Source organism: Trifolium pratense, linkage group LG2 (genome assembly GCF_020283565.1).
Source record: "Trifolium pratense cultivar HEN17-A07 linkage group LG2, ARS_RC_1.1, whole genome shotgun sequence".
Taxonomy (NCBI): Eukaryota; Viridiplantae; Streptophyta; class Magnoliopsida; order Fabales; family Fabaceae; genus Trifolium; species Trifolium pratense.
In genome coordinates this window covers 15,803,879-15,830,782 of record NC_060060.1, presented here as the reverse complement: position 1 = coordinate 15,830,782, position 26,904 = coordinate 15,803,879, and the positions used below count along the sequence as shown (strand labels likewise).

Sequence of the window (26,904 nt, the reverse complement as noted above, 5' to 3'; positions counted from 1 at the left end):
CGCAAAGAAAGAAAATCGTAGATTTGAAGCTTAAAATTCATATCCAAATATGAAAATGTGACTAAAATAACCTGGAAAAAAAAAAAAAAAAAAAAGATAAACGACTAAATTGTTACCTAAAATTAAGTTAAAGGAGGACCACGTGAGTAATATTTTTAAAAGAACAAATACAACACTACTCTATAGGCTACTCCCTCCTCCATAACTCCATTCATTTTATTTAATAATCAAAGTCCAACCAAACACAGTGAAAAAAAAAATCAAACACAGTGAAAATGGAGATCGAAATAACACTTAAATTTAGATACATAGTTTTATATGCATAATAATCCGTAGGAGGCACTAATCTGCCGTTTCAAACAGTCCCACACCTTGTGTAGTGACCAGCTAAAGAAACTAAGGAATTCGGATAACCTCGTACTGATGAGAAACTCGAATAGGAGATTGGTCTGATACAGGTCTGCTCTCTGACCAAAGCTCCAGGTTGACAGTGCCAAAATCCCAGTGAATAAGACACTTCACTACCTCAGTAACATTAAATCGATTGACCAGTGCCAAGCCAAGACATTTATCAACGAGCCTCCATTCACCTGATATGAAATTATAATGAAAATTTTATAAAGAGCAATTATGTGCTACAACAAGAAACCTAACTTCTTAACATCCACCTACAACTACCCTGGTCTTAAAAATGGATGTTGGATTTATCTTATTTCCCTTTATTTTCGGTGGTGGTGGTGGTGGTGGGGTGGGGTGGGGGGGAGTACAGAAAGATAGGATATGGATGAAAAGCATCTCACCTACTGCTTTTTAGTTTGGTCATGGTAGTCTCCAATAGGGTGAATTGTCTGATATTATTGATTATTATTCAAGGAAAAGGATAAAATAAACCATTACCATTAGGAATAAGGTGTCCTTCGAAGATTTGCTCCCCACCATCTGGAAAGACTTCATGCGTCGATCCATCAATTGAAGTAAATGAGACAAGAGATTCTGATGGGTGCAAAAGATTGAATGTTGGGTGAATTCTTAAGCAGACCAACCTGCAGAATATATAAGAATGCATAGTAGAAAACAATATCTGAATCAGCAAAGAGTCAAAGCATTTTTAGTAGAGGAAATGGCAGATAACAGGGATATATTAAGAATTGATGTAGCCACTAAGAATATTAAAAATATTTAGCTATTATATTATTCTTTCTCTTCTTATTTAAAAGCCTATAACTACAACAATTATCATAGATGAGATATATAACGCTATTATTGTTATGTACAAGAATAGTTTCAAATAAACCTTGAGAAACCTCCAGAACCAGCTCCGACGCTGTGTGCTATTATGCTAGAGTTTATTTGGACAATGTTAGCAGCGTTCTTTGGAAAATATATCTGCCGTTGAAGAACCAATCCTCCACCAATGTCGCCCTCTAATAATACAGATTCCTCCTCTCCAGCATGCCCAAGTTCTCGACTGCGAGGGAAAAGAAGTTTGACAAAAAGGGAACATGTTGAATACCAAAATGTAAGATGGGGAAAGGGTGGGGCGAGAGTACAAGAACATGATAATAAAAGGGTAGTATTAAAGTAGCCTCTGGTGGCTCTTCAACAACTATGTTTACCCAATGAAGCTGTGAAGTACAAGGGAAACTTACTTGATTATAGAATATTCCTCAGAACACCCAGCAGAACGATATTCTGTACCACTGTACTCCTCATATCCACTGATTTCAATCCTGCCATGGAGCCATTGTGTTCCTGAAAACATATAGCTTATTGTTGTGAATAATAAAATGAATATTATAAAAAAATATAATTCATTTCACCCATGCAGCATAAGGAAAAACATGTCCTTTAATTGTCAAAGCGACTCTGGACTAAGTCACAGAGTCTACAATTTCTGGATCTGATAACTATATGGGTTTACTGCAAACCACAGAAAATATAAGTCATAGGAAGGAAGAAGAAAAGGAATTCTGCAACTGCTGTCAGTTGTTACACTTCCGTACGTACGGCAAAACCCTAACCATTTTGTAGGAGGTGCATATGGAGAACAAGAGAAGTTAGATAAGGGAATTTCTGGAGAAAAAAATTGAGATCAACAGCTGATTTCAACTGATTCAAGAAGCTATTATTTAGGAGACTCATAATCATTACAACACCCCTTTAAGACACTTGAGTATTATTACAAGCAAGTTCCTTCTAGCTCAGTGAGGAAAAAATATATATAAATGCTTAACTGATGCATTGCATAAACTGAATTTATTTTTAATAAAAAAAAAAGGAATGGAAAATTTCAGAAATTTCTTGTACATTTCCAAATATTTAAAAAAAAAAATATATATATACTATTTATATATATATATATATATATATATATAAAAATAGAGTGCATATGGATAATTAGTTTACCTGAAGGAAAGTGTATCATGGAGATGATTCTACCCCCAATCCAGGGAACAACTTTAAGAAGCCACTCACTACTTTTCAGTTCAATGGGAGTTCTTGAAAGCTCCATACCCTTGGGTCCAGAAACTTCATCTTCTACATCAGGAATTTGAATTGCTTTTTCTGCAAAACATTCAAAAAATAGTAGCACTACTTGATACAGATATAGCATTTTTTCGAGACTTGTATGAACATTAGATACAATTCAGAAGTAAAATGTAACATAATATGCAGAATACTACCAGTGCTTAAGCTCCATTATGCCCACGGAGAGAGGGCAGGAGAACTAAAACCCATGCAATAAATCTTGATTCTCAAAAGACGGGAAAACCCATATGAAAGGTAAAAATATCGATAGTATAGCACAGAAATAGCAACGTGGAAATCCAATCCAAGAACCTTTAATAAATGTCATAGTATATCTTTCAAAAGCAGGCTTATTTTCAAAAGATAAACTAGAAAGCACTACATCTATACCACAAAATAGGATCGGCAAATAAAAGAATGGTGAAGAAGATAAGAACTTAGGCATAGATTATATCTATAAATAAGTTGACCAGGTAAAGATTTGATCAAGCTCATACCCAAACGTTCTTTGAATTGCTTCTCACTAGTAGATACCAGTTTCGAGACCTCCTCTTCTGATGGCAAATTTACATGCAGAACTTCCCCATCTACTCCCCATGTATCAAGCTATTTACAAAACAAATGGTATAAATGCTAAGATCAATGAATTTCATGAAAGATAGATAATGAATAAATCAGGCACAATATTTTACAGTTTCATCTGTACACAAGTTTCATCTTCATAGTTTCTTCTTATGAGAAATAACATACCATTGCACCCCCACCTAGTAATAATTGAATGTGAAGGCGGCGTTTAGGTCTTTTCCACGATCCTTCAGCTTTGCGCACACTCACGGTAACAATCGACGATTGAAGTTCAGCCACATAATGTGTTAATAAATAATTGCCTTTAGTGAATTCATATCCATCGCCATCATCCTCAAATAGAAAACCTTCGGCTTTACCTGTCAATAATTTATATCTTGTTCATATGCGTTAAGAGCAAGACACTAATTTGAAGAGTAAAGACCTTATTAACTTATTGTATTCAAACATGCCAAGGTAAAATTTAATGCACAGACTTACCAGATTCATCTAAAGCCACGAGAAGTGTCAAATCATCTGATGGATTAGCTTCTCCAACATGCTGAAGAGGGAGGCCCACAGGAATAATTGAGCCACCTTTTAAATATAAAGCTGGCAAATCCTGGCATGCCCCAACCAGAGTAAAAAATAGATTAATTTTTTGTAAAGATAATAAAAATAAAAACATATAAATATCGGTACTACTAAAATAAAATAACAACAAAATTAGCATAAAAAAATACCGGATGTGCATCACTGAAATCAAAACCCAACCATATCCCCTTTGGTAGAGTAACCTCCAACTTATCCAACCCCTGATTGCACGTGGTGCTGATCAAGAAACAAATAAGATATTAAAATGTTAAATCAGGACAAATTGTAGGATAAAATCATAAATGAGAGAAAACATTACTCTTTCATTTTTAATATTTGCCTAGTAATGTCAAATGGACATTGTTGGATAAAGCGTTTCATCTTTAAATACAATACAAAATGGCAGAAACTAGCAGAATAATATGCCCATAGACAGTGATAATGTATCTCAAGTCTCAATCAATATAGAAAAGCTTGAGTTCTTTCTTTTTTGGATACGAAAAGCTCGACTTTAGTATAGAAGTTTTTAGGAAGATAGATCAATTAGTTTAGATTAGAATTAGATTAAGATTTGAGTTAAATGTCAAATTTAGAAGTTTCAGCATATTCAAATCTCAATTGATCCTAACCACAGGTTTGAAAATTGTTGGGAAGTTCGGAGGAGTGTCAGGAGCAACAATGGGCCAATGCTCCGGTACAACAAGAGAGGTATATGGGTCATCTCTCTTACATATCCAACATTTAACCCATTCATAGTCAATGTGGAACGAACCACTCACACTTGAACCCAACAGAAATTATCACAATTCACAAGGGTGCACCACCATTTCCACCACCACCATCATCATTAATGTAGCTTATAAAAGAAAAAAGGATGGACATTCTTGTTAAATATGCTTGAATCTCATCCCCAAAAGCTAGCTCAAAGGGTGAGGTTGCCCTCACATATTTATACACTTCACATCGCGGGAACCTAAGCAATGTGGGACTTCAAACAAACTCCGACAACACAAACAACATATTCAACACCCACCCTCACGCATAGTGTGGTCCTGGGTCAGATGCCCACATTGCAGTCCTTAACCCGGCTCTGATACCATGTTAAACTCAAAGAATGTTAAACTTATACAGTTTTCAGATCAAAACTTCTATGAGTCTAACATTCTTTGAGTTTAACAATTCTATGGTTTAACAAGAGATTTACTATGATAAAAAGGACTCTTTCTTACAACTAGAAAATATGACTTGTAATTTCTTTTTCCTATCATTCCCCCCTTTTCAATGACTAATTCCGCTAAAATGCATAATACAATAGCATCAGGAAAAACAAGCCTAATTCATGCAAAAACATCTCTCAAAGTGTAGCAGTATTACTGTTATCTAGACTAGATTGATGATAGACAGAGTAAGGAAGTATTATAACCTTGCATACACTAAAACTGGACCAAGCAAAAAGGAATTTTCAAGTTTCCTCAAACTAAGATCTTTTGGGTCTGCAAAAGAAAAAATAAAAATTCATGATGCATAAGAAGAAAGTTCAAATACCATCAATGAAACCAAAAGACACTAGAATAATCAACAAAACAAGAACCCACCAGCAAAGAAAGTAGGGGTTGCCACTGGAGTTCCCCTCGTATGTGCAAAATAAAAAAGTGTGTAGATAAGGTGGATAAGGCGGTAGCGCCTCTTCAATGCCAATCGACAAACTTCTTCACACTAAAAATTAGAGCTGAATTAGTAGTGCACAGTATTGGCATATAGGTAATTTGAAGTTACAGAACACCATTTCGTTAAATGAGGAAAAAAGAATCATAAGGACTTTAAGTTATCCCGTCCTCTAATTCATCAGACAAACTTGTCCTTGGCTCTCAACTGAGAGTTCTAGGGTCATATTGTAAAGAATAAAGAACCAACTGACCCATTCAAAATTTAGTCATAAGGGCAAAACAAATATTTGTTTATGCTCTATATCTTAAATGAGATAAAAATATATCCAATGATTATAAAGTTCCACGAAAATTCCAGTTATTTGGGAGGGGGTGAGGAAGCTGCAAAACAAGTTTGAATGTTAACACTAAATATGTTGTTGACAATATATGTGGAACACCAGAACTTAAAGCACTTGATGAAATACTATATGCCGTTATTTACTTATATTTTCATTAACTAAAATTATTAACCTAATGCTAATGATCAAGCTCAAATATACCACCTTCATGATTATCATTCCGTATGATATATAAGGACATACAATTTCATCTTGGAATTTATATAAATGGCCAATATTTTTGACAGGTTGGAAACCATTATAATGATTGATTTTATGCAGCTAAAGTTGATCCAACCTCTTCCCCAAAGGACCAGGGTTCATGGTCAGTGGTTCCAGCTTCAGAATGCCCTCGGCAAAAGGGAAACAAGGAACCTACACCCATCCACCTTCCAAAAAGCCGTGGTGTTGCATCACCAGCAAATCCACCAATATCAGGACCTGAAAGTGGCTGACCGCTGAGTCCCTGAACACAATGAATGCAAATTATGAAGAAAAATCGAAAACATATTTAATGTGACAGTTTATATTAAAATTTGAAATAAATACTAGATCGTAACACAAAAATGACATTTTAATTCTTCTGGAACTGAACTACATATCCAAAAATTATGAAAAAACATATGTGAACATAAATATTCCTTGAAGAAACAAAAATGCAATCTAGCTCTCGGTGCATATCTAAAAAGGAAACTAACAATAAGATCCAGTGCAATAGTGTCATAAAGAACAAAGCATAACCTCAACTGAATTTTTTTGGAAAGGATAGTCAATTTAGTCCGTGACATTATCTAATGTAGCTTTTGATGCTGCTGGTTGCAGCCATCTTGTTTTATGAATATACAATAATGTGCTGTTAATTAAAGGTATTATTCATCATTTGGGTAGCTAATTGGCATAACAACTTTATTAGAATTTGAGAGGTGTATACTCAACCACAAAAGCTAGCTTGAGAATTGAGGTTTGCACTACACTTATAAAGGCTATCTTTACCATATCTCTAGCCAATGTGGGACTTCTAACACACCCCCTCACGTCCAGAACTGAACAAGCTGGAACGTGAAATCAACAACAACGGGTGGCCCAAATATGGGAGGTCTCCACAACAAACGGATCTAGGATAGGCTCTGATACCATATTAGAATTTGAGAGGCATATACTCAACCACAAAAGCTAGCTTGAGAGTTGAGGTTTGCACTACACTTATAAAGGCTATCTTTACCATATCTCTAGCCAATGTGGGACTTCTAACAAACTTGTATCCAGCTAGACATACATTGTGTATCCAATATGCGAGAAAAATGCATACAAAACAGTGCAGAACTAAATGGATATATGATGTGACAAGGAAGGGACTACATATACTGAAATCATGCTTCACACAAAGTTGAACTAAACGGTACCAAGAGAATATTGAATGACAATTTTGTTCAAGTAGCATTCATGCGCCGAAGATCCTTACCAGCTGAAGTACCATGGAGATACTCATATGAAGATGCTCCCAGGTTGAAAGATTATCTCCGGTCCATGTTGCAGCATACCTTTGGCTTCCACTAAATCCAGCTCTGGTGAGAACAAAAGGACGCTTATTTTCATTAGCCAGTTTCATGCCTTCATAAGTTGATCTTGCCATCAGCAGACCATACACCTATAGTGAAAAGTCATAATAAATAATAAAATTACAGAGCGCACCACACGACAAGATAAGGCATAAAATAACTCTACATCAGAATCAAGTCACGCAATAGTTTCTTATTACATAATCAAAGTGCATCCCACTTGTAAGCATTGTCCACAAGTTTATGGTAAATTAATGTGTCTCCATAATCGAAATAAAGGGAAAAGAGTATTACATTATGATAGAAAGAATGATTCTGACAACCTCCGAGTTCACCATCTCCTCTATGAACATTGCTCTCAGGCATTGTTTTCGTTACAGACTGCAAAAGAAAGGGATTTAAAAAGGTTGTAATTAGAAATATCAAGAGTCTCGACAATTGGTACATATTTTGTTTCATATTCATAGAAAATAAACTAGTGAGATTATAATTACCTTGAAGACAGCTGGTTCATTCATATCATTCCATATACCATCAACACCATTGGAAACAAAGTCTTTGACTAAATTTGCCCACCATGCACGAGCTTTTGACTGTGTATAGTCAGGGAAGACACAAGGTCCAGGCCACACGTCCCCTGAGAATGGATATATGGGCTCAATGCATCACCAAAAGGAAAAAGGAACAGAAGGACATAGGTTGACAAAGTATTAATGTACAAAGAAAATTTACCAACAAAAGGTGTCCCATCTGCCTTTTGGACCCAAACATCATTTTCAGAACCACTGTCATATACAAAATAACCCTTTTCCTGCTTGATCCCAGGATCAAGCATCCAAATACCTTTGAAACCACTATAATGGAGACCTTCTGCTAAAGACTTGGGATCCCTAAAACGCTCCTGAAAGATATCACAGTACTTACTTTTCTAGGAAAAAATTATGATTATAAACGCTAAAAATGGCCAGCCAGCCCAAATCAAAAGTTTAACTTGGCATTTTCCAAATTACAAATGCAGGTTGGAGATCAAATTCTAAGCACCAAAAGAAAACTTTGCAATACAAAGCGTTGCAGACTACATATACTCGTCATTTGAACAATTCATTTGCACGAGTAAAAAGACCTTACGTGAAAATCAAAACGAATGACACTGTAAATTGGTTACTGATGGTGGAGGAAAAACATGCCTTGTCAAAGGTAAAACAACGAAAACCATCCATGTAATCAATATCCATCCATATCACATCACAAGGTATGCTCTTTTCTCGAAATGTTTTTGCAACCTGCAAATGTAAATTGTTAGCAGGTAAAAAAAAAAAGGAAAATGCTAAACAGTGCCCCCGGGGCACTCTTTAAGCATCTTAAATAGTAAGTTTTTGTTAAAATTTTATGGAAATGTGTGAAGTCAACGCCTCGAAAATTGAAATATTCCACTTTTTGAGTAAATTATTTCTTTAAATAGAATGCTTAAAGAGTGCCCCGGGGGCACTGTTTAGCAAGACCCAAAAAAAAAATGAAGCAATCATTTGTAAAACTAACAAACAATAGACAGTCAGAATATACAAAACTAAAAGATGATGGCAATGAATATTTGAATGTCTACAATACATATAAACATGTAATATATCTGGTATGACGTGCATCAGAATTTCAGAACATAGGTTGTGTTTGTTTCAAGGGATAGAATTATATTACCAAGAATGATGTTCCTCAGAATAATATTGCAGGAACATTATACTTGGGCCGCATTCACTAGTATGTTTGGTAATACTCAATATTCATAGGAATATTTTTAAATTTGTTAGGTTTAAAAAAAAAAAATTGGGGTAGAAATGCAGAATAAGATGGAAGTTGGAAGTTATAAATAGTTGAGTTTTAAAATGATTTTTCTTCCCATGGGAATGTAGGATTTCAACCCTTTATCACAGAGGGGTGAAAAAGAAGGACACCATTGGTAAAATACATTACCAATAATCCACGATACACAGTAATATTTCTGAAAAAGTTGCGCCAAACAGTAATGTTACATTCCCAATCTCACTTTCACGGGAATACTTTTGCATTCCTCAAAACAAACAAATCATGTTTATTATGAGATCTGAAAGTTATTCAAGATACAGAACTTTGTGATGTCCATGTTTTATAGCACATAGACATATTTCATATTCAATTGATGTATTATTATTTAAACAGTATTAAGATATGCTGGCATCCTGGATTCTTTTGTCCATTTAAAGGTATACCGGTATACCCAACAATAGAGAAATTTGACATCATGCCGATATGTGTCCATATTCTTCTAATTAAATATTATCATGGTCGATAACAAGCAGTGACATACTATTTTCACATAAAAAAACCCAGACATTTTGCATATTAAAATACAGGCACATGGCACACCAGATAGATCTTAAAAGGATTTCCTTTCACTCTTATCCAAACAAATAACAAAGGGGAAAAAATAATAACCACAGTCAACAGCAGTCGGAACTTGGAATACATGTTTCAGCATCCCAAGCACAAGTTTTCTATATATACAAATGCTATTAATCCCTGGCTCATCACTATTGAGAGAGAGAAGGAGTAGCATGAAGTACCTCCAGAACTCTCTGATCAGATAAATAGCTCCAACGGCATTGTTGATAGCCTAGCGACCACTTAGGGGGCATAAAAACAGTTCCTGATGATAAAAAGAATTACTCAAAACTGGCCTTTTCTTGAACATTATTGTAAAATATCCTGAATCTTATTGCATAGAGCAAGTGCATAACATCTTATTTGAAGCTATATCATTTATAATTGTAGTCTTCGTTTAGAAAATTACCAATTGCTTTTGACAGAGATATCAAAACTTCCGTAGGTGAAGCAAAAGGACCAAATGTAATGACAGGATATGAGGATGGAGCAATGAAACGTATTGTTGATTCTTTCCTCAGATCTATCTGCTCATGAGCACAGCAAAAGACCGTCAAACAGATAATTATATCAATTATCAAAGCACATATGTGATATGTCTAGGTTAACCTCAATAAATGGCATAAAGCTAAATGTAACATCACCTCACAGCGTCTTGTAGTGTCAGCAAGAATTCCTAGGGCCTCGCCATTTGGAAGAACAGCTAACACCCACGGATGTGATTGATATAAGGATGAAGTTCCAGGACCATAACCCCATGCATCAGTGTTCCATGTGAAAACCTTAAAATAAAATTATAACTGATGATTACATAGATAATAAGAAAATCTCTTTGAAACTAAAAATTCCATATAGCTGACTTACTCTTTTGCCTGTCCGCTCAAGTTGTCCACTAACTTCTCCAGTTCCATAGAGGGATGTACCTATAGGTAGCTGGTTGGGAAACAAATTCAATTAACATTTGAAGGCAAATTTGTAATGTAGAATAATATACGCATCATGGCCTGTTTGGATTGACTTATTTGGGTTTATCTATTAGCATAAGCACTTGTCAGAATGTTTAGGAGAGCTTATGGAAACAACTTATGATATGTCCATAAGCTGTTTTCTTTTCTTTTTTTTTGGAATACAAAAAGGGCCGAAGCCCGAAAAAAGAAAAAAACTACAAAGTTACTAGTTGAGGCAAAGTGACGCCCCTAAAATCATCAGCTAACATTTGAGACACCTGAGGAGGAGCCGCTTGGAAATCCAGGAAGTCCAATCTCTCATCACAGTCTTTATTGACTAACACGTCATCTAGAAAGTTCAAACCTTCATACACTCCCCATATTTCCGCCACATAAGTTGTAGTTCCCCCCAAGTCCAGAAGCTGTTTTTAGCAGCTTATTATTTTCATAAGCTCTCCAAGATAACTTATGAAAACAGCTTAAGCTAGTAGATTGCTTATACGACACAGTTTGACTTTTTTTATCTTTTGTTATAGAAATAGCTTATACATAAGCACTTATATGATAAGCACTTTTAAATTGTTCATCTAAACAGGGCCGAGAAAATAAAACAAAGAAAAATGCTTTAAGCTAAAATGTAACCAACATTAATAAGATAACAACCAAAAGTATTGATAGCAGAAACCAAAAAAGCAACTAACCTCGAGTTGAACAACCTGCTGCTCTAGAAGGCACTCAAAAGTAGGATTATACAAAGGATCCTTATGAGTACTAGTGATGGGAGTCTCTCTATCCTTACTATTGACAAAAGAAATACTAGGATATGCTGCCTCTCTATCGTCAACAGAACAATCAAATCGAAACACTCCATTATCCAAAATAGCCTCAAAAATCATATTCCCTTTCCTCACATCACTACTACCACTAGCTACTTGTCCTTCATAATTAGCCATTTTGGTTATAAATTTAAATTTCTTTCTCCTACAAGCCAAAAATAGCATAAACACAATTAATAGCCATGCAAACTAAAAAAAAAAATTATGATCGTGAAAATGCTTTTACTAATTACTAATATGAAATGAAATTCAGAAAACAATAATCATAATTAGTTAATCACAATCAAGTAAATAAAAGCAAAAACGAGTTAATTCTGTTTTTTTGCAATTCAGCAAAAATCACGTGAAATTGATGAATAAGCTAGTTAAGGTTGAACAAAACAAGTTCTGATCGATCGGCGATTGAAGCATGCAAGGACTAAAAAGGAATTTCAAATTAAAAGATAGTGGTAGTAGCATTGCAAAAAGGACCTGGAAGTTGTGTAGTGTGACGTGGAGGAATCAAAGAAGGAACCTGAGAGTTATGATCGAAGAGTTTCGAAGAAGACGATGGTGGCGAAATGAAGAAAGCAACGGTGGTGAAAATGGAATCGCAGTGGGTTTGGTGATTCTGTAAATGCTCCAACTCAACGCTTCTTCCATCGTTTCTTGTGCACGTGGACTTTATTTATAATTTTGTAGTATCATTTTTTGTTTTTTAAATAACTATTGATTAATTATTGTTTTGTGTAGTGAACTTGAGTTGAGTGGAAGAAGAGAGTGGAAATCGATTCGGACATATATGGAATAGATAACACGTGGTACTATGTTTATGAAGTTTATGTTCAAGTGAAGTGATAACTGTAGATGGACCGTAAAATTCAGTATGATATCATTGACCAATGAATGACTAGATGGATAATCATTATTACTCCATCTATAAAAAAAAATTAATGATATTTTAATAATAATAATAATAATAATAATAATAATAATCAATAATATTTTTAACTATTTATTAGCAAAAATTATAAAAAGATAACGATATCTTACGCACCAACGTTTGCCTTTATATAGTAGATCAAATATATATAGGGGTTCTTTAAGTTTAATGTTTGTAACATGTTGGTCCTTTTAATTTTTTAAATTTTAAATTAATTATTTAACTTTGTAACATACTCCCTCTAGTACGATATATAATAAAAAGTTTACCTTTTAGATTAATTGTAAAGTTGATGTATATAAACTACAATGTCATTCATTATGGTACGATACTTGTACAATAAATCTAAAATACATGTCATTTATTATGGTACGATACTTGTAGTTATTGGTAATGATCCTGACAATCAAATGTTATTAGTAACAATAACAGTTGTTGAGGGGTGACAGCCACATAAGCATTTTTGTAACAAAGAGTCATCATTAAAATAATAATGGTATAATCTATTGCAAAGTTAAAGGACCAATTTCATACTTATAAAAACTAAAAGGAGCAATCTGAAACTTAAAAAATTAAAGGAGAATGTTAACTTGTGCCCTTAAGAGCATATGTTTATGAAGCAAATATAAAAAAAAAAATTAGAATTTGTGCATTTTTATTTTTATGCATTAAATTTCTTACATTATTTAAATGCAATATTTCTTTATCATGATACTTTATCATGTGCCCTTAGGGCACACGTTAGCATAACCCAACACTAAAATGATCAATTTGTTGTAAACTTTAAACTTAAAGAACCTCATGATGCATTTGGCCCAAATAATATTAGTAAAAAAATATAGTCAAAATAAATTATGTGAAAAGCACATATGACAATTTTTTTTTTGGTGTCAGAAGAAACAAAAGGAGAAAGGAAAAAAGAACAAAAACACAAAGCTAAGATCTAACAAAGCACATATGACAATTATATTGGAACATAACGAGTTATTATTTAACTATAAATAAATAAGATAAGACTTCACACGCCATCTTGTTGTCTACACTGACGAGATTACTTATGTATATGAATGTCCTTACATCATAATGTTTCTTCGGCTAAGATAAGGGCATAGCCTTTAGTAATATTTTCGGGATTTCTTCTTATATACCCTTAGTTCACTTTGTTAGTCTCACGAGTGTCGAGAGTAGTAAATGGTGAGCATATGATGCGTTGTCGAGCTATGGTGCCACAATTTTTGTTTGAAGTATTTTTTACACGATAAATGATACTAGAACACACATTTTAGACATAAATACGACACATTTGTATTTCATTGTTTATTAATAAAAAAAACTCATTCCCTCATTTGTTTTCTGTCAGTAGCTATATTGTCTCATCACAACAACAAGATCGACCCATCAAAATAAAACTCATTGTTCTCTCTCTCCACCACCCTCCTCAATCTCCGCCACCAACACTCCAAAGAGAGAAAAAGAGCTTGGCAACTAGATAGAGATATCAACGACAAGAGTGAGCTGGAGAAGGACAATAAAGAAACGAAAAATAAATAAAAAAATTTAAGTTAATATATAATATTTTTTTTAAGGAAGTTAATATATATAAGTTTTTGACTTAAAATAAACGATATTCATTTATTCAAATTCGATAGAGTACATCGATTCAATACAAATTCAAGATTGCTAAAAACAAAAAGGATAAATCGGCGAACAAACTCACATTATCCATGTTAATAGCATAAAACGACAAATTGCATATGCTTACAAATTTAAATATTAAAGTATTCGAAATATTGATGCCTTCAGATTTGACGTTCTCACATTGCTTCTCAATGAACAAATTCTTATGTGGTATTTTTTTAATAATTTAATCTAATGTGACGTCTAATTATCTGCTTTTTTTTTTTTATCTTTTATTCTTTAAATCTATGAATCTATTATAAGAAAAATAAAAAATTATGCATTGCCATTAGGGTTGGTTGCCATATACACTCACACACACTATCACAACGGTTAGAGATGGAGGAGAACTATGAGGTTCTAGAGGAACTTCACAACGTCGAGGCCGAGCTACAAGATGTTCAAGGTGCTTCCTCCCTCCCTCAATTTCTCTTTCAACTCTCTCGCTAACTAATTTTCAAATCCTAATTACAAGCCCAATGTTAAAATGCCATAACCAAACTGTTCCGCTTCATTGAAATGACTGACGATGTTGATGTTCTTCACTAATTTTTTCATTTTCTGCAGAACAAATTAGGGCGTTAATTGAAAAGCAAGAGAGGTTGTATGAGAGAAAATCTGAGTTGAATGCTATTCTGGAAGCTTGTAAAGAATCTGAAAATCAACTCAATAATGCAAGTTCAAGTACTGTGGAGAATTGGAATGGGCCATTTGAATGGGATTCTCAAGCTGATGATCTTAGATTAAACATTTTTGGCATTGCATCTTACCGTGCAAATCAAAAACAGGTAAAAAAAGCATACTTTTTGTTATTTCTCCCAATTCATAGTGATATAAAAGTCAAAATGCCACACTTTTTACTCCTTTAAGCATTTGCTCATTGATGTATTTGCGAGAAATGAAGCGACACTGACAGGTTGACATCGATAATAATTTGAACAAATGGAAGTCATTGAATATAACCACTTGTTCCAGACACGCTTTCATTTTGAAGTGTCGGTCCTACATAGATCAATATAGGGAATATTTGCATAACATTTCATGTTAAAAGCTTCGATATGTTATACAACTAAGAATTGTTGCTTTCCTGGAGTATTATTTTTGCTTTTGTTGTGAGTAGCTCTTGCTTCTTAACTTTGTGGTTGGGTTCGTGTTCTATAGTTGGTGTCTGGTTTTGGATCATTTTATAAGCTTTGAATTCACACAAATAAATTTACACGTTGGAATTTTCTCAGTAAGGATATTTCATATTTGTATATGTATAGGGTTACTTACTTGCCTGGTTAACTTGTCATAATGGTTAGTTTGTGTTTGACTCTTTAAATACTTTGGTTTATCTTATGATGCTCTCAGTTTTAGACACCTATTTGCTTTTAAAAGTTAGGCAGTGTATTATTTCTGATTCATAATGTTGTCACGAGTCTATCAATTGTTGAACTATCAACATTGAGGACTTTAATTTGTCTGCCTTTTTTTTGTGTACAATTTTATTAACGAAGAGTCTCATACTCATTGATGTCAGATTATTAATGCCATATTGAGTGGAAGAGATGTTCTGGTGATTATGGCTGCAGGTGGTGGCAAGAGCCTCTGCTACCAGCTTCCTGCTGTTCTTCGTAATGGAATTGCTCTAGTTGTCAGTCCTTTGCTTTCGTTAATTCAAGATCAGGTGCATTTCATTTTGTTTGAATCCAGTCCTTTTTTAGGTTCATGAACATTTGCATGAATTTAAAAGGTTATTATTTGTCTCTTTTTTGACTGGATGGTGGGATTGCTTTAGGTAATGGGTTTGACTGCTTTGGGCATCCCAGCACATATGTTAACTTCAACAACAAGTAAGGACAATGAGAAGTTCATATACAAGGCTTTGGAGAAGGGCGAAGGGGAACTCAAAATATTATATGTTACTCCAGAAAAGATATCAAAAAGCAAGAGGTTTATGTCAAAACTTGAAAAGTGCCATCATGCTGGTCGTTTCTCTCTAATTTCAATTGATGTGAGTTAATAAAGACGTGCTCTTTAGAGTTGCTAGTTTTCTTTTAAGCCTTTTTGTAACTAATACAAAACACATGGATCCATCAAAAGGTTGTACTTGTACACCACTAAAGACAAATTTAAGAAAATATGTTTCTATTTTTATTTGCCGTTTTTACTAATACTTACAAAAATGTCATCTGATTGTCAAATATTTGTTCTCGAATTGGTGAAAACAACATTTTTGGAACTGGAAATTATTGGCAGATATAAATGACTATTAGTGGCAAGAAATTTGTACCCCTTGTGGGAAGTAGAGTACCCTATGAAGAGACACTCTTAAGACCTGAATTAGAAAATATGTATGCTACTATTTTTTATCTATAATTGGACAAACTTGAATGGCATTAGAATTAGATGTTATACATTAAGACAAAAACCCATTTATGTATCTCCATGTAGCAACTTAAGTTTCTGGGTTGATTTGGTTCTTGACATTATACTCTAGTTTTTTACAGGAAAGTGATAACGAGTTTGATCTTTGCTGCTCCCATTCCTCATTATTGAATTTATTATATTTACAATGTAAAATGGCCTTGTGCAATGAATTACAATGCTTCAAGATCAAAGAGCTTTTGCACGAGGGTTTGTAGGAGGGTTAAGAGCTATTTATGTGCCTCGTTCTAATTGCTTAAGCATTTTGATTGATTTGATTCTTGACTGCTCCTAACACTTGGATTATTTATTTATTTATTTATTTATTGTTTATGGCTTCTAGCATGTTGTTTGTTCTTGGTATTATTGGCTTCTAGTATTATACACATTTATTAAACCATACGACATCCAATGCACTGTTTATTCTACACGTCTAGACCCACTACAGAGGTCTTGGTGTTCCATTGCATTACTCGGTTAGTTGTATGATAGCACTATTTCCGGTTTTGTTTTGAACTGCAGGAGGCACATTGCTGCAGTCAGTGGGGTCATGACTTTCGACCTGATTACAAGAACCTTGGTATTCTCAAGACTCAGTTCCCTAATGTTCCTATGGTTGCTTTGACTGTAAGTTTTTATCTTCAAATTTCTGCTAAGTATTGCAAACAAAATGATTAGATTTGCATATGCTTTCCATACTTAATTTTGATTCATAATGTTACATTAATTTGTCAGGCAACTGCTACTCAGAGGGTCCAAAATGATCTGATAGAGATGTTGCACATTCGTAGATGTGTCAAATTTGTCAGCACAGTCAATAGGCCAAATTTATTTTATATGGTATATTTGTAATTAATATCAGCATTTCAACAGTTTTTATACAGACGCTCCCCCCCGCCCCTCGCCCAAAAAAAACTTTTACTTATGGCTTCAGTAACAAGTAAAATTAATCTATTATCTCTGATCATATTGTTTCATATTTATATTGCAGGTAAAGGAAAAGTCATCCGTCAGTAAGGTGGTTGTTGACGAAATCGCTGAATTCATTCAAGAATCTTATCCAAATCATGAATCAGGGATTGTTTATTGCTTCTCTAGGAAGGAATGTGAACAGGTACGTTGTGGTTTTCCTCCAACACTTAAAGATACATAGGTTGAATGTCAAATGTTGCCCTCAAGAACAAAGCATAATATGCACACATTCCTCATACTGCGTTGTATTTTCTTATTGTTATTTTTGTTTTTCCTTTTTTACTTTCTACGAAACCTTATCCTTGCCCTTATTGGACATTCTCTTTCTTTCCTCTGTAATAAAGTTTCTTTTTTCATCATATGAAAAATTGCCTGGCCTAGGTCTCCAAATACACTATATGAGCTAATTGATATATTTTTGAAAACTTGTATGGTTTATATTACCTGAAATCCTGTCTGTTGTTAGTTGAAATCTCCACATCAGGAATAGGGCGCTATGTTTTTAAAATATGCAGAGTGTTTCCAAAGTCAAAAGACATATAGCTATATGCTTGGTATTCTTCCTTCAATTAGGTGATATTAGGGAGCACATTGAACAAAGGCCCACACTTTGTGGTTTAGCAAGGGTTGGATTTATGCAGTCTTACTCCTTTGAATGGAGATACTGAAAACTACACTAGGAAATAGGGAGGTACCTTAAATGTCAAATTCGATATTGATACAAATAATTATACTTTATTATATTTTAGAAGGAGCCTCAAATAGTTTTGGGGCCACCATGTTAGGTGGAGACTGTGTAGGAGATACTTATCCTATGTATTGCCAAAATTACTTCAGGTTGCAAAGGAGCTAAGGGAGAGAGGAATTTCAGCTGGTCATTATCATGCAGATATGGATGTAAATGATCGTGAAAAAGTACATATGCGGTAAAGTAATTATCAGAATGTTGTGACTTTTATATGTTAATGCTTTATTTATACACGATGTGCTGAATATGTAACTGAATACTGAAATTATGCTTGCTGGTGTTTTAGGAACTAAATGAGTAGAGTTGCATATGATTTTAGTATTGGTTGAGCTCTATCTTTACCCATTAATCCATGAACCGTATTTTAGAACCTTTACTGGATTTAATTAAGTATAGGTTCCAATTGGCATTCTTGGGCCCTGCTAATGGTATTAAAGCAGATCAGCTGTTAGATATAACTTTTCTGTCTTACATCTTATTCTAATGTGATGTCCGATGAAATTTGAGATGCATCTAGTTTTTTGTGGTCCATTCATGTTTATGAAGATACAGTCGATTGTAAATGATATGATGATATGGTGATGGCATTATTTATCAAATGGGTTAATGGAGATGCGACATTTGATTATGCAGGTGGAGCAATAACAAGCTGCAGGTCATAGTTGGTACGGTATGTATCATTGCAGCTGTCACCTTGTAAGGCATTCATTTGTCACTTATGGCCTGTTAAAGCATTGATCTTTTATTTGATATTTTATACTTTTCAGGTAGCTTTTGGTATGGGAATCAACAAACCAGATGGTTAGTATAATAGTATTACAATTTCACAATGCTTTCTTAAAATTCAACTTTATCCTGTTTCTTAAACAAAACATTCTCTTGTTCTATCACACTATTGATAATAGTTTTTCACCAGTAACTAATTTCAATTCGAAAAAAAAAAAATCTGCTTTAATTTCAAAGTTCAACCTCCGAAATAGGATGGCCAAAGACCTGAAGGATCATACTATAATATTATTTTCCATGCTTTTAGTGCAGATGGATAGTGTCGTAGAGTAAACCATGTGTTGTTCATAAGGATTTTTTTTATTTTTATGAAAATCAATGTTCTTTTTGGGCCATTTGGGTATTGATGTGATGACTTGCTATTTGTGACGTGACGTCTCTTGCAATCTGAATTCTATTGGAGTTTCTGAGATGTCTTTTTTGATATTCGTTACATGGTTAAATTGTTTCAAATTGATGCTTGCATTTGTGGATTATGCACCTTCTTTTGTTGAATAGAGAAGCTTATGAATTTTTTGCAACTGAGAAATCCCTGGGTGGACATACATATTATATTTGCTTTACCTCCACTGAAGCTTAGAATATCTAATGCTAAATATTCTCATGTAGTCAGGTTTGTCATCCATCACAGCTTGAGTAAATCAATGGAAACATACTACCAGGTTTTGCTCTGATTCCAAAAATATTTTCTTATGTTACATTTCCTCTATGTTATTGTCGAGGACCAATTATTGTAGAAGCTTAAGCTGTTGGGTGAAGGTCTTGGACTAATCTAGCAGAATGTCATTTCAAATTCTTTTGGGGTTGATTTGCGGTCAAAAAGCCCAATGTTTGGCACACCTTGTGCTAAAAAGCAATTTAGTGAAGAGAAATGTGGGTTGAAATGATTGATGCCTAGGCCACTTGGCCAAAGAAGCTTTAATACCAAAGGACAATTGATCCTAAAAGCTTAAGCTGGTAGGTAAAATTCCCAGGGTTGGCTTTTAGTTAACATCATTAAATAATTTTTTCAACAGGAAAGTGGTCGAGCCGGTCGAGATGGGCTTCCCTCTGAATGCCTATTATACTTCAGACCTGGTGATGTTCCCAGGCAGGTAAAACTTTGAAAAACTCTTGACTTCAATGTTGTGTATATTTCTTTGCTATCATTTTCTGCAAAAATTGAAGCTTGCGAGATATAAGACCTATGTATATCTTGAGCTCACATTTTCACTGAGGTCTATTTTAGGCACTATAAGAGTATAGCTCAAGCTATAGTTAGTAGTCTCGCTATATGTAATTGTAACCTTAGGTTCTGTTATGCTACACCCTTTGGGTGTAGGTTAAGAGTTAGTTAAGATAGTGCTATCCTTCACTGTTAAGCAAAGACTATATAAACAAAGTAATAGCTCTCAGTTGAAGCAATGAAACAGAATATTCTAAACACAGTTAGTTACAGAAGTAGTTATTGCTTCTCTCTTACTTTTACACGGTATCAATGAAGCAATGCAACATAATATTCTGAACACAGAAAGTTAGTTACAGAAGTAGTTATAGTTTCTCTCTAAGTTTTACAGACACCAGCTTTACATTCAGCAATATAGGATGGGATAATGGTAATGATTGGTAAACAGGTTAGAACAGGATAGATCAAAATATGTATGTTCTGTTTTGTGTTTGGTGCATATTAAAAACAGAATAAAACAAGACAAAATATGGAAAAAATTCTTCTGCTAAAAAGGGTGGAACCAGAGAGACCAAAACAGAACAGGATGTTCCGCTCCATTCTGTTCTTGTGCCAAACGGTGCAAGAAATTATCTAGGTCCTAAAAGTGTAATAATATTACATTGTTGTTTGTTGCAAGATGATTGATAGATTATGTGACAAGTTTTATAAATAACTTGTTTCTCAGAGTTCAATGGTTTTCTACGAAAATTCAGGACTCCAGAATCTCTATGACATAGTGCGATATTGTCAGGTACGTTCTTTTACGATTTTATACGTACTACTGGTAGTTGATGACAGTCGACACTCCTTCATTCCTTTACTTTTCAAAGCTTCTTTCTTATTCTCCATTTGTTTATTTGAGGGATTTTTATAAGTTAAGCTTATCGATGGCATGTCTGTGAAATTATAAATAATTAAATATACGCAAATGGTTGTCAAGATCGGGAGTTAACTCCTCAGATCTTACGATCTTACGAGTTGGCCGTCATCCACCGTGCCGGAGCGGTTCGAAACTCCTAAGATACACTGAAACAGTGAAAGCGCAGAGGAAGAGCGTGAAATCGCAGGATCAGCGATCTTCCACGCGTCATTTCATACCGGGTTAATAAAGTTTCAACCTGTTTCGCACCGACCCGACCCGGTTGCGCTGTTTTGATCCGGTTCATATTGCACTGCCCCAACCCGAAACTGAACCGTTTCAACTAGAAACCTGCTCGTTTTGGATCGAAAATTGAGGAACTTTTGTTAACTTGGGGAATTGGTGGCTACTTGATACAAATCGCATCCCTATCCCTAATTCATCAACCGTATCTCTAATTTCATTAATAGTATTTACTAATCATTCACTTGTATTCCCTAGTTCAATATCTTCTATAAATTCTCTTCATCCTATTCTCATCTCTTCAACCTCTCAGAACTGCACTTGTCTCGAAGGACTTGATGAATTAGGGGTTTTTAAGTTTAAGTTTAAGAGTCTATGTTTAGTTTTTAAGTTTAAGAGTCTAAGTTGTTTTTCTATGTCTAAGTTTATTTAAGTTTAAAAGTCTAAGCTATTTTGATTATGTTAATGACTAATGAAGTTTTTATGTTTTGATTATATTAATGATGTTTTTATGTATGAGAAAATTTGTGGGATCTTACGATCCTTGTTACGATCCTACGATCTACGATCTTTTTATACCCCAACGATCTTTAGTGGGATCCCGATCCTGACAACCAAAACAGATAACAAACTTTCGTTTTCATTGTTGAGCATACTCATTCAGCCATCCTGCCCTGGTGTACCTAATAGCTTTAGTCCTATTTGTATGCTGCAAAACAACCAGATTGAGTGCCTTTTGCCTTATTATAGAACATTATTGTGCTCATTAAGTAATTAAATTATTATAAAGTATGATTGTTTGTTAGAATATGTACAAAATAACTTGAGATTTAGAAAATGATGAATAATAGATTGGGTTATTATGTTACCAAAATTTTTAAGGCTCTTATCTTTATAGGATCCTTCTCTTATTCTTTGGGATTTTAGTTTATGTTTGGAAGTTATTTGTTCCTTTGTTCAGTTAGGATTAGGAATCTTGTATTAGCATAAAACAGTTAATATTTTATATCACAATATATAAGAATTAGCATTTTCCCTCTCTCTTTTCATCCTTCTCTCCTAAAACGCTGAAATTTCAACTAATTATAGTCATCCTACTCTTTATTCCAGTCCAAAAGACAATGCCGACGGAGTGCCTTTTTCCGGCACTTTGCCGAGCCATTACAAGAGTGCAACGGTACATTTTAATATTGTAATTTACTTCTTTATTTGCGCCCCATTGCATGCTTATCGCATACATTCAATTTGTATATACTTTATGTTACAGGGATGTGCGACATATGTGCATTCTCAAGTGAGGTGAAGGAAGTGGATGTCTCTCGTATGTTGCTTTAACTTTTGGCTTGGTTTTTGTCTTCTTCTCTTCTCCTTTCCGCACATATATTTCTTACAATGGCAATGCTTTTTCTTTATTTTTCTTCACTTTGATCTCTGTTTTTTGGTAGTTTATTCATTCCATTTTATTCACACGAACCTTTACATGGGGATACTCTTTGCAGGGCATGCAAAATTGATGGTTTCTTTATTGCAAGATATTCAGGCAAGTGATCAGAGGTCAACAATGTTGCAATTAATCGAGAAAATGAAACCAAAACAGAAGGAAATAGGTTGGTTTGTCGTCTTCTCCTGTTTTGAATTTGGATAGATATATTATTTTCTGCCAAGTACCAAGACTCTTGGGCCTAATCTGTCCTCCCCTCAGGTGTCTTCTTGCAAACTAACACATTTTATAATAGGGTAAAAGGGAAAAATGAATGGGAGCCAAAGTAGATAGGATTAGTTAGAGTAGTTCTTAAGAGGTGATATCAATTAGGGAAATAAGGATCCGATAGATTTATCATGCAAACTAGATAGCTTGTAAGTGAAATGAGACATCCTTTATGAAGAGGAATATGAAGAGCCCCCCTTGCCCGAAAGCAGGTTGATGTGTGTGTGTGAAATGGTTCTGTAAACTTTATTGACGATTGAAACACCCTCTTCCTGTCTTTTGTCAATCTTAATATGTTTCCCAAAGGTAATTTTTTACAAATTTGACTGTCAATTTTTTCTACATTGAATTTGCAGGTTCCGACTTAAAACGAGAGGAAATGGAGCACCTCATCTTACACCTTTTACTGGAGCGTGTTTTGGTAATATAGTTGTCTTAATATTGAAAGTTGGGGAAAAAAACTGTTCTAAAAAATAAGTTGCCTTTTGCCAGACAAGGCAACACAACTTTGGTTATATTTTTATGATAAAATTGAAGAGCACCCCTAGACGCATATATGTAGAGTGGGAATATAATTGAGTTTCGTGATTAACCCCTTCAACAACTTTTGAGGCTAAAATGTTTGATCATTATTGATTTCCATTTGTTAGTTTATTGGTCTTTTACGGCACAACAGAACAAGCTGTAGATCAGTCAAAAGTTGAAAGTCCTTGGGGTAGTAAAAATAATTTTCCATACCAAACAAATGCAATGCCACTTACACAGCAACATTTGAGCTTACCTATTAGTGCAAAAATGCAATATTTCCATTTTTAGTGGGTGATTTAGATCCAACCTTTTCTTGGTGTAGAAAGAAGAATTCCAGCATACAGCTTATTCTACAAATGCTTACGTTACTGTAGGGCCATTGGCGAAACAAATTTTGCAAGGTACACTTTTCTTATGGTAGATGTCAATCCATTAAGCTAATTTATTATTGCAAAAGCTATTAAGGTTTTGTGTTTTACATCTGTGCTCAGTCATGTTTCTTCATTCAACCATGAATTTTTTTAAAATAAGAAACTAGCTCAATCACGAATTAGGTTGATTTTTACAACTCTACAGCCAAACTTGCACCCTTACATAGTAGTTAAACTTCGTTGATTCTTATTGTAAAAAAAAATAAAAAAAACTTCCTTGATTCTTTCTCTGAGATGCTAGTGTGATACACCTGCATTCAGTATGCAAATTGTCATGGATATGTTATGTTGATTACCAACTGGTTGTTCCTGTTATGATATTATTTTCTATGCAGGGAAGAAGACTGTGAAGCTTGAGGTTTCTACAGAAGAGAAAACTAAAGCTTCTGCGAGATTGAAACGTGGCCTCGGTTCATCTGGCTTGGAGCTAAAGCTTGATGAGCTGAGAAAAGAACTTTCTTCCAATCATGGAGGAATACTCCCACACTCTGTCTTGTCTACTCAACAAATCAGCTTACTATGTTCTAAAAAACCAAACTCACTGGAAGAGGCAAGCTTTACTCATGTACTTTTAGTTGTGTGATGAAGGTTTTTGTTCTAATCTATATCTAAACAAAAAATTACTTTTTAGAGTTTGTCATTAGCAACTTTAGGGGTGTTTTACTGGTCAAATCCACAGCTTGGACACTACACAGCACGCACACAATATGACAAACTTTTGAATATAGGAAAATTTTACAAATTTATAGGAAAATACAAGGTCTAAATAATTACAAAGCTTAATATTAACATAATAAGTCAATGCAGATACAATAAATGGTACTCCCTCTGTCTGATTAAGTGACACCTTTAGAATATTTGTGTCTCATTGTTTGGCTTCGTTTGGATTGACTTATTTTTGAAGTTATGCAAAACAACTTATGCAAATAAATAAGCTTTTATGTATTATTCATGAGTTTGTAGAGGTAGTTTATGAAAAAAAAAAACAACTTATGAAGATACAATTTTTGTTAGTTAGACTGAGAACTTATAAATTAACATAAAAACTTATTTATTTGCATAAGCTATTTTTCATAAGTTCAAAAATAAGTCAATCCAAACGGGGCTCTTTGTCATTTTAAAATACCGATGAAACATTAATCAGTATATTTTTTCTACTAATACCTTTATTTATTGTATCTCAATCTGCCTAACTACTCCATTAACTTCTTTATCAATAATGTTATTTTAGTCAATAAAGCTCATTTCATCATAAAAATTTCATAAAAAGTGTGCACAACTTTAAATGACACTTAATATGAGACGGATGAAGTATCACTTATCAAATTATTGTAGTTTATTCATTTGTATTAGGATAAAATTTATTTAAAAATAAAAGTAAAATTGTACGCACTACTAGTATAAACAACACAACTGTTTGTGTTGTTGACACTTCTATTACCTTAATCCAGATTGAAAGTTCTGTGTTTGTGCTTGTGCAGTTGGAGAAAGTAATTGGAAAGTTGAAGACCGAAAAGTATGGAAATAAGATTCTTGAGCAGATTGTAAAATATTCTGATTTCAAGCCAACCAATGAACAAGTAAGTGATCGTCAAGCCGCAAAAAAGTCGAAAACCAAGAAGAACTTTGTTCTTATTGAGAGTAGTGAAGATGAAGCATGATAGCAGATGTCCTAACTTTAGTTTTTGTTTAGTCATAATTCCAGTTTATGTTATCATTTGCATTGTACTGTATAATGTTACAATTGAGAAAAGTGAAGTGTATTCTTTATTACAATCTCAGCTTCTGCATCATCCAACTGATGAAAATGAATTTGGATGACAAATTAAGGCAATGGACTGTTATCAAGTCAATGAAATTGAAAATTGATTCTATTTAAGCTAAGGATTAATATCCGGTTTTCGTTTTCACCACCAGTTTAATCTGGTTCGGGGGTGAGTTATGGCACAGGTTGTTCCAACCCCTTCCGATCGTAGTTGTGGGGGACGAACTGTGCTTCTCCCTACCAAGTTTAGCATCAATCACCACTGAATCAACTAATGATTGATGAATTAATATTCGGTTTGATTTCTCAATTGCTGTTATTAAAATCCAATCATATTTCATGTGATTGAGTTTCATAAATATTTATTCAATTTAGCCATGTATTGTCTAGTCTTACTATGAAATTGTGTCAAAATTATTATGGTGCTTTTGTTTTCTTCTCTCTATGGTCCAAGCCATGAGGACCCATGTGTCTGTGTGATGCTTTGCTTGTAACTTGAGTCTTGAGTATGTTTATTGGCACGCATGCTAAAAAGTGAGTGAGCAGGTAACATTGGAAGTGTCATAAAAAGATAAATAATGAGTCCCCCTTTTGTTTTGTTTGTTTCTTTCGTCTGAAGCACCGTCTGGTTGCCTATGGAAGCAACAACCACTTTTTTTGACGAGGCACATACAACATAGGTACTGCCTTTTTGTTGTATTAAAAAGTTGATGCCTTTAGCTGATTTGCTGTTTTACTTTTGGCTGATGTTACACTTTTTCAAAAAGTAATTATGTATTTTATTCAAAAAAAATTATATCAAATGTTATAATATTTTCGAATATTTTGTGGATTACAATTAATTGTAAGTTTTGCTATAATAAAAATGGATTGATATTGTTGTCGATTTGAAGATTCTTATATCTGATAATGTTTATTGTTCTAGATTGGGCCTAAAGTCCAAACGTTGAGGAAACTCCTCCTTTGGACCGTCGAGCAAGGCCTATTCGCGAACAGCCCACGAAGACTCCTTTGATTAACGGTCATAATATTCAGCCATATTGTAATGGCTGGCCATCGAAATGATGAATATTTACTGCTCATCATGACTTTCGTGCTTTTTTCGACAGCCATTAATGACATTAAACATGGTCATCAGCGGTCATGGCTCAGCGCTGA

At 34.2% G+C, this 26,904-nt stretch overlaps 2 protein-coding genes across 3 annotated transcripts; one reads left to right on the top strand and one right to left on the bottom strand.

Moving 5' to 3' along the window:
• Window positions 1-195: 195 nt before the first annotated feature.
• On the bottom strand, window positions 196-12,333 carry LOC123907569 (alpha-glucosidase 2-like). The gene is made up of 23 exons (XM_045957885.1): window positions 12,006-12,333; window positions 11,357-11,636; window positions 10,573-10,641; window positions 10,353-10,490; window positions 10,118-10,235; window positions 9,891-9,973; window positions 8,481-8,576; window positions 8,026-8,194; window positions 7,788-7,930; window positions 7,588-7,674; window positions 7,197-7,382; window positions 6,033-6,200; window positions 5,283-5,403; window positions 5,111-5,180; window positions 3,837-3,924; window positions 3,595-3,715; window positions 3,280-3,473; window positions 3,027-3,135; window positions 2,407-2,565; window positions 1,650-1,752; window positions 1,295-1,468; window positions 898-1,043; window positions 196-590 (listed from the first exon to the last, which is right to left on the bottom strand). Exons 1-23 carry the CDS (start codon window positions 12,131-12,133, stop codon window positions 397-399), a joined length of 3,144 nt encoding a protein of 1,047 aa, XP_045813841.1. The 5' UTR covers window positions 12,134-12,333; the 3' UTR covers window positions 196-396.
• Window positions 12,334-14,264: 1,931 nt separating this feature from the next.
• Window positions 14,265-25,865, top strand: LOC123907567 (ATP-dependent DNA helicase Q-like 2). Of its 2 annotated transcripts, none has more exons than XM_045957883.1 (20): window positions 14,265-14,496; window positions 14,658-14,878; window positions 15,613-15,759; window positions 15,871-16,086; window positions 17,022-17,126; window positions 17,235-17,339; window positions 17,491-17,613; window positions 18,309-18,397; window positions 18,853-18,889; window positions 18,987-19,020; window positions 19,615-19,667; window positions 20,022-20,099; window positions 20,898-20,963; window positions 22,425-22,491; window positions 22,582-22,635; window positions 22,814-22,921; window positions 23,379-23,443; window positions 23,873-23,951; window positions 24,317-24,531; window positions 25,463-25,865. In XM_045957883.1, exons 1-20 carry the CDS (start codon window positions 14,430-14,432, stop codon window positions 25,640-25,642), a joined length of 2,109 nt encoding a protein of 702 aa, XP_045813839.1. In that variant the 5' UTR covers window positions 14,265-14,429; the 3' UTR covers window positions 25,643-25,865. The 2 variants fall into 2 exon arrangements, with proteins under 2 accessions (XP_045813839.1, XP_045813840.1); XM_045957884.1 differs by having other exon boundaries at window positions 14,368-14,496; window positions 24,317-24,569; window positions 25,463-25,590.
• The last annotated feature ends 1,039 nt before the right edge of the window (window positions 25,866-26,904 follow it).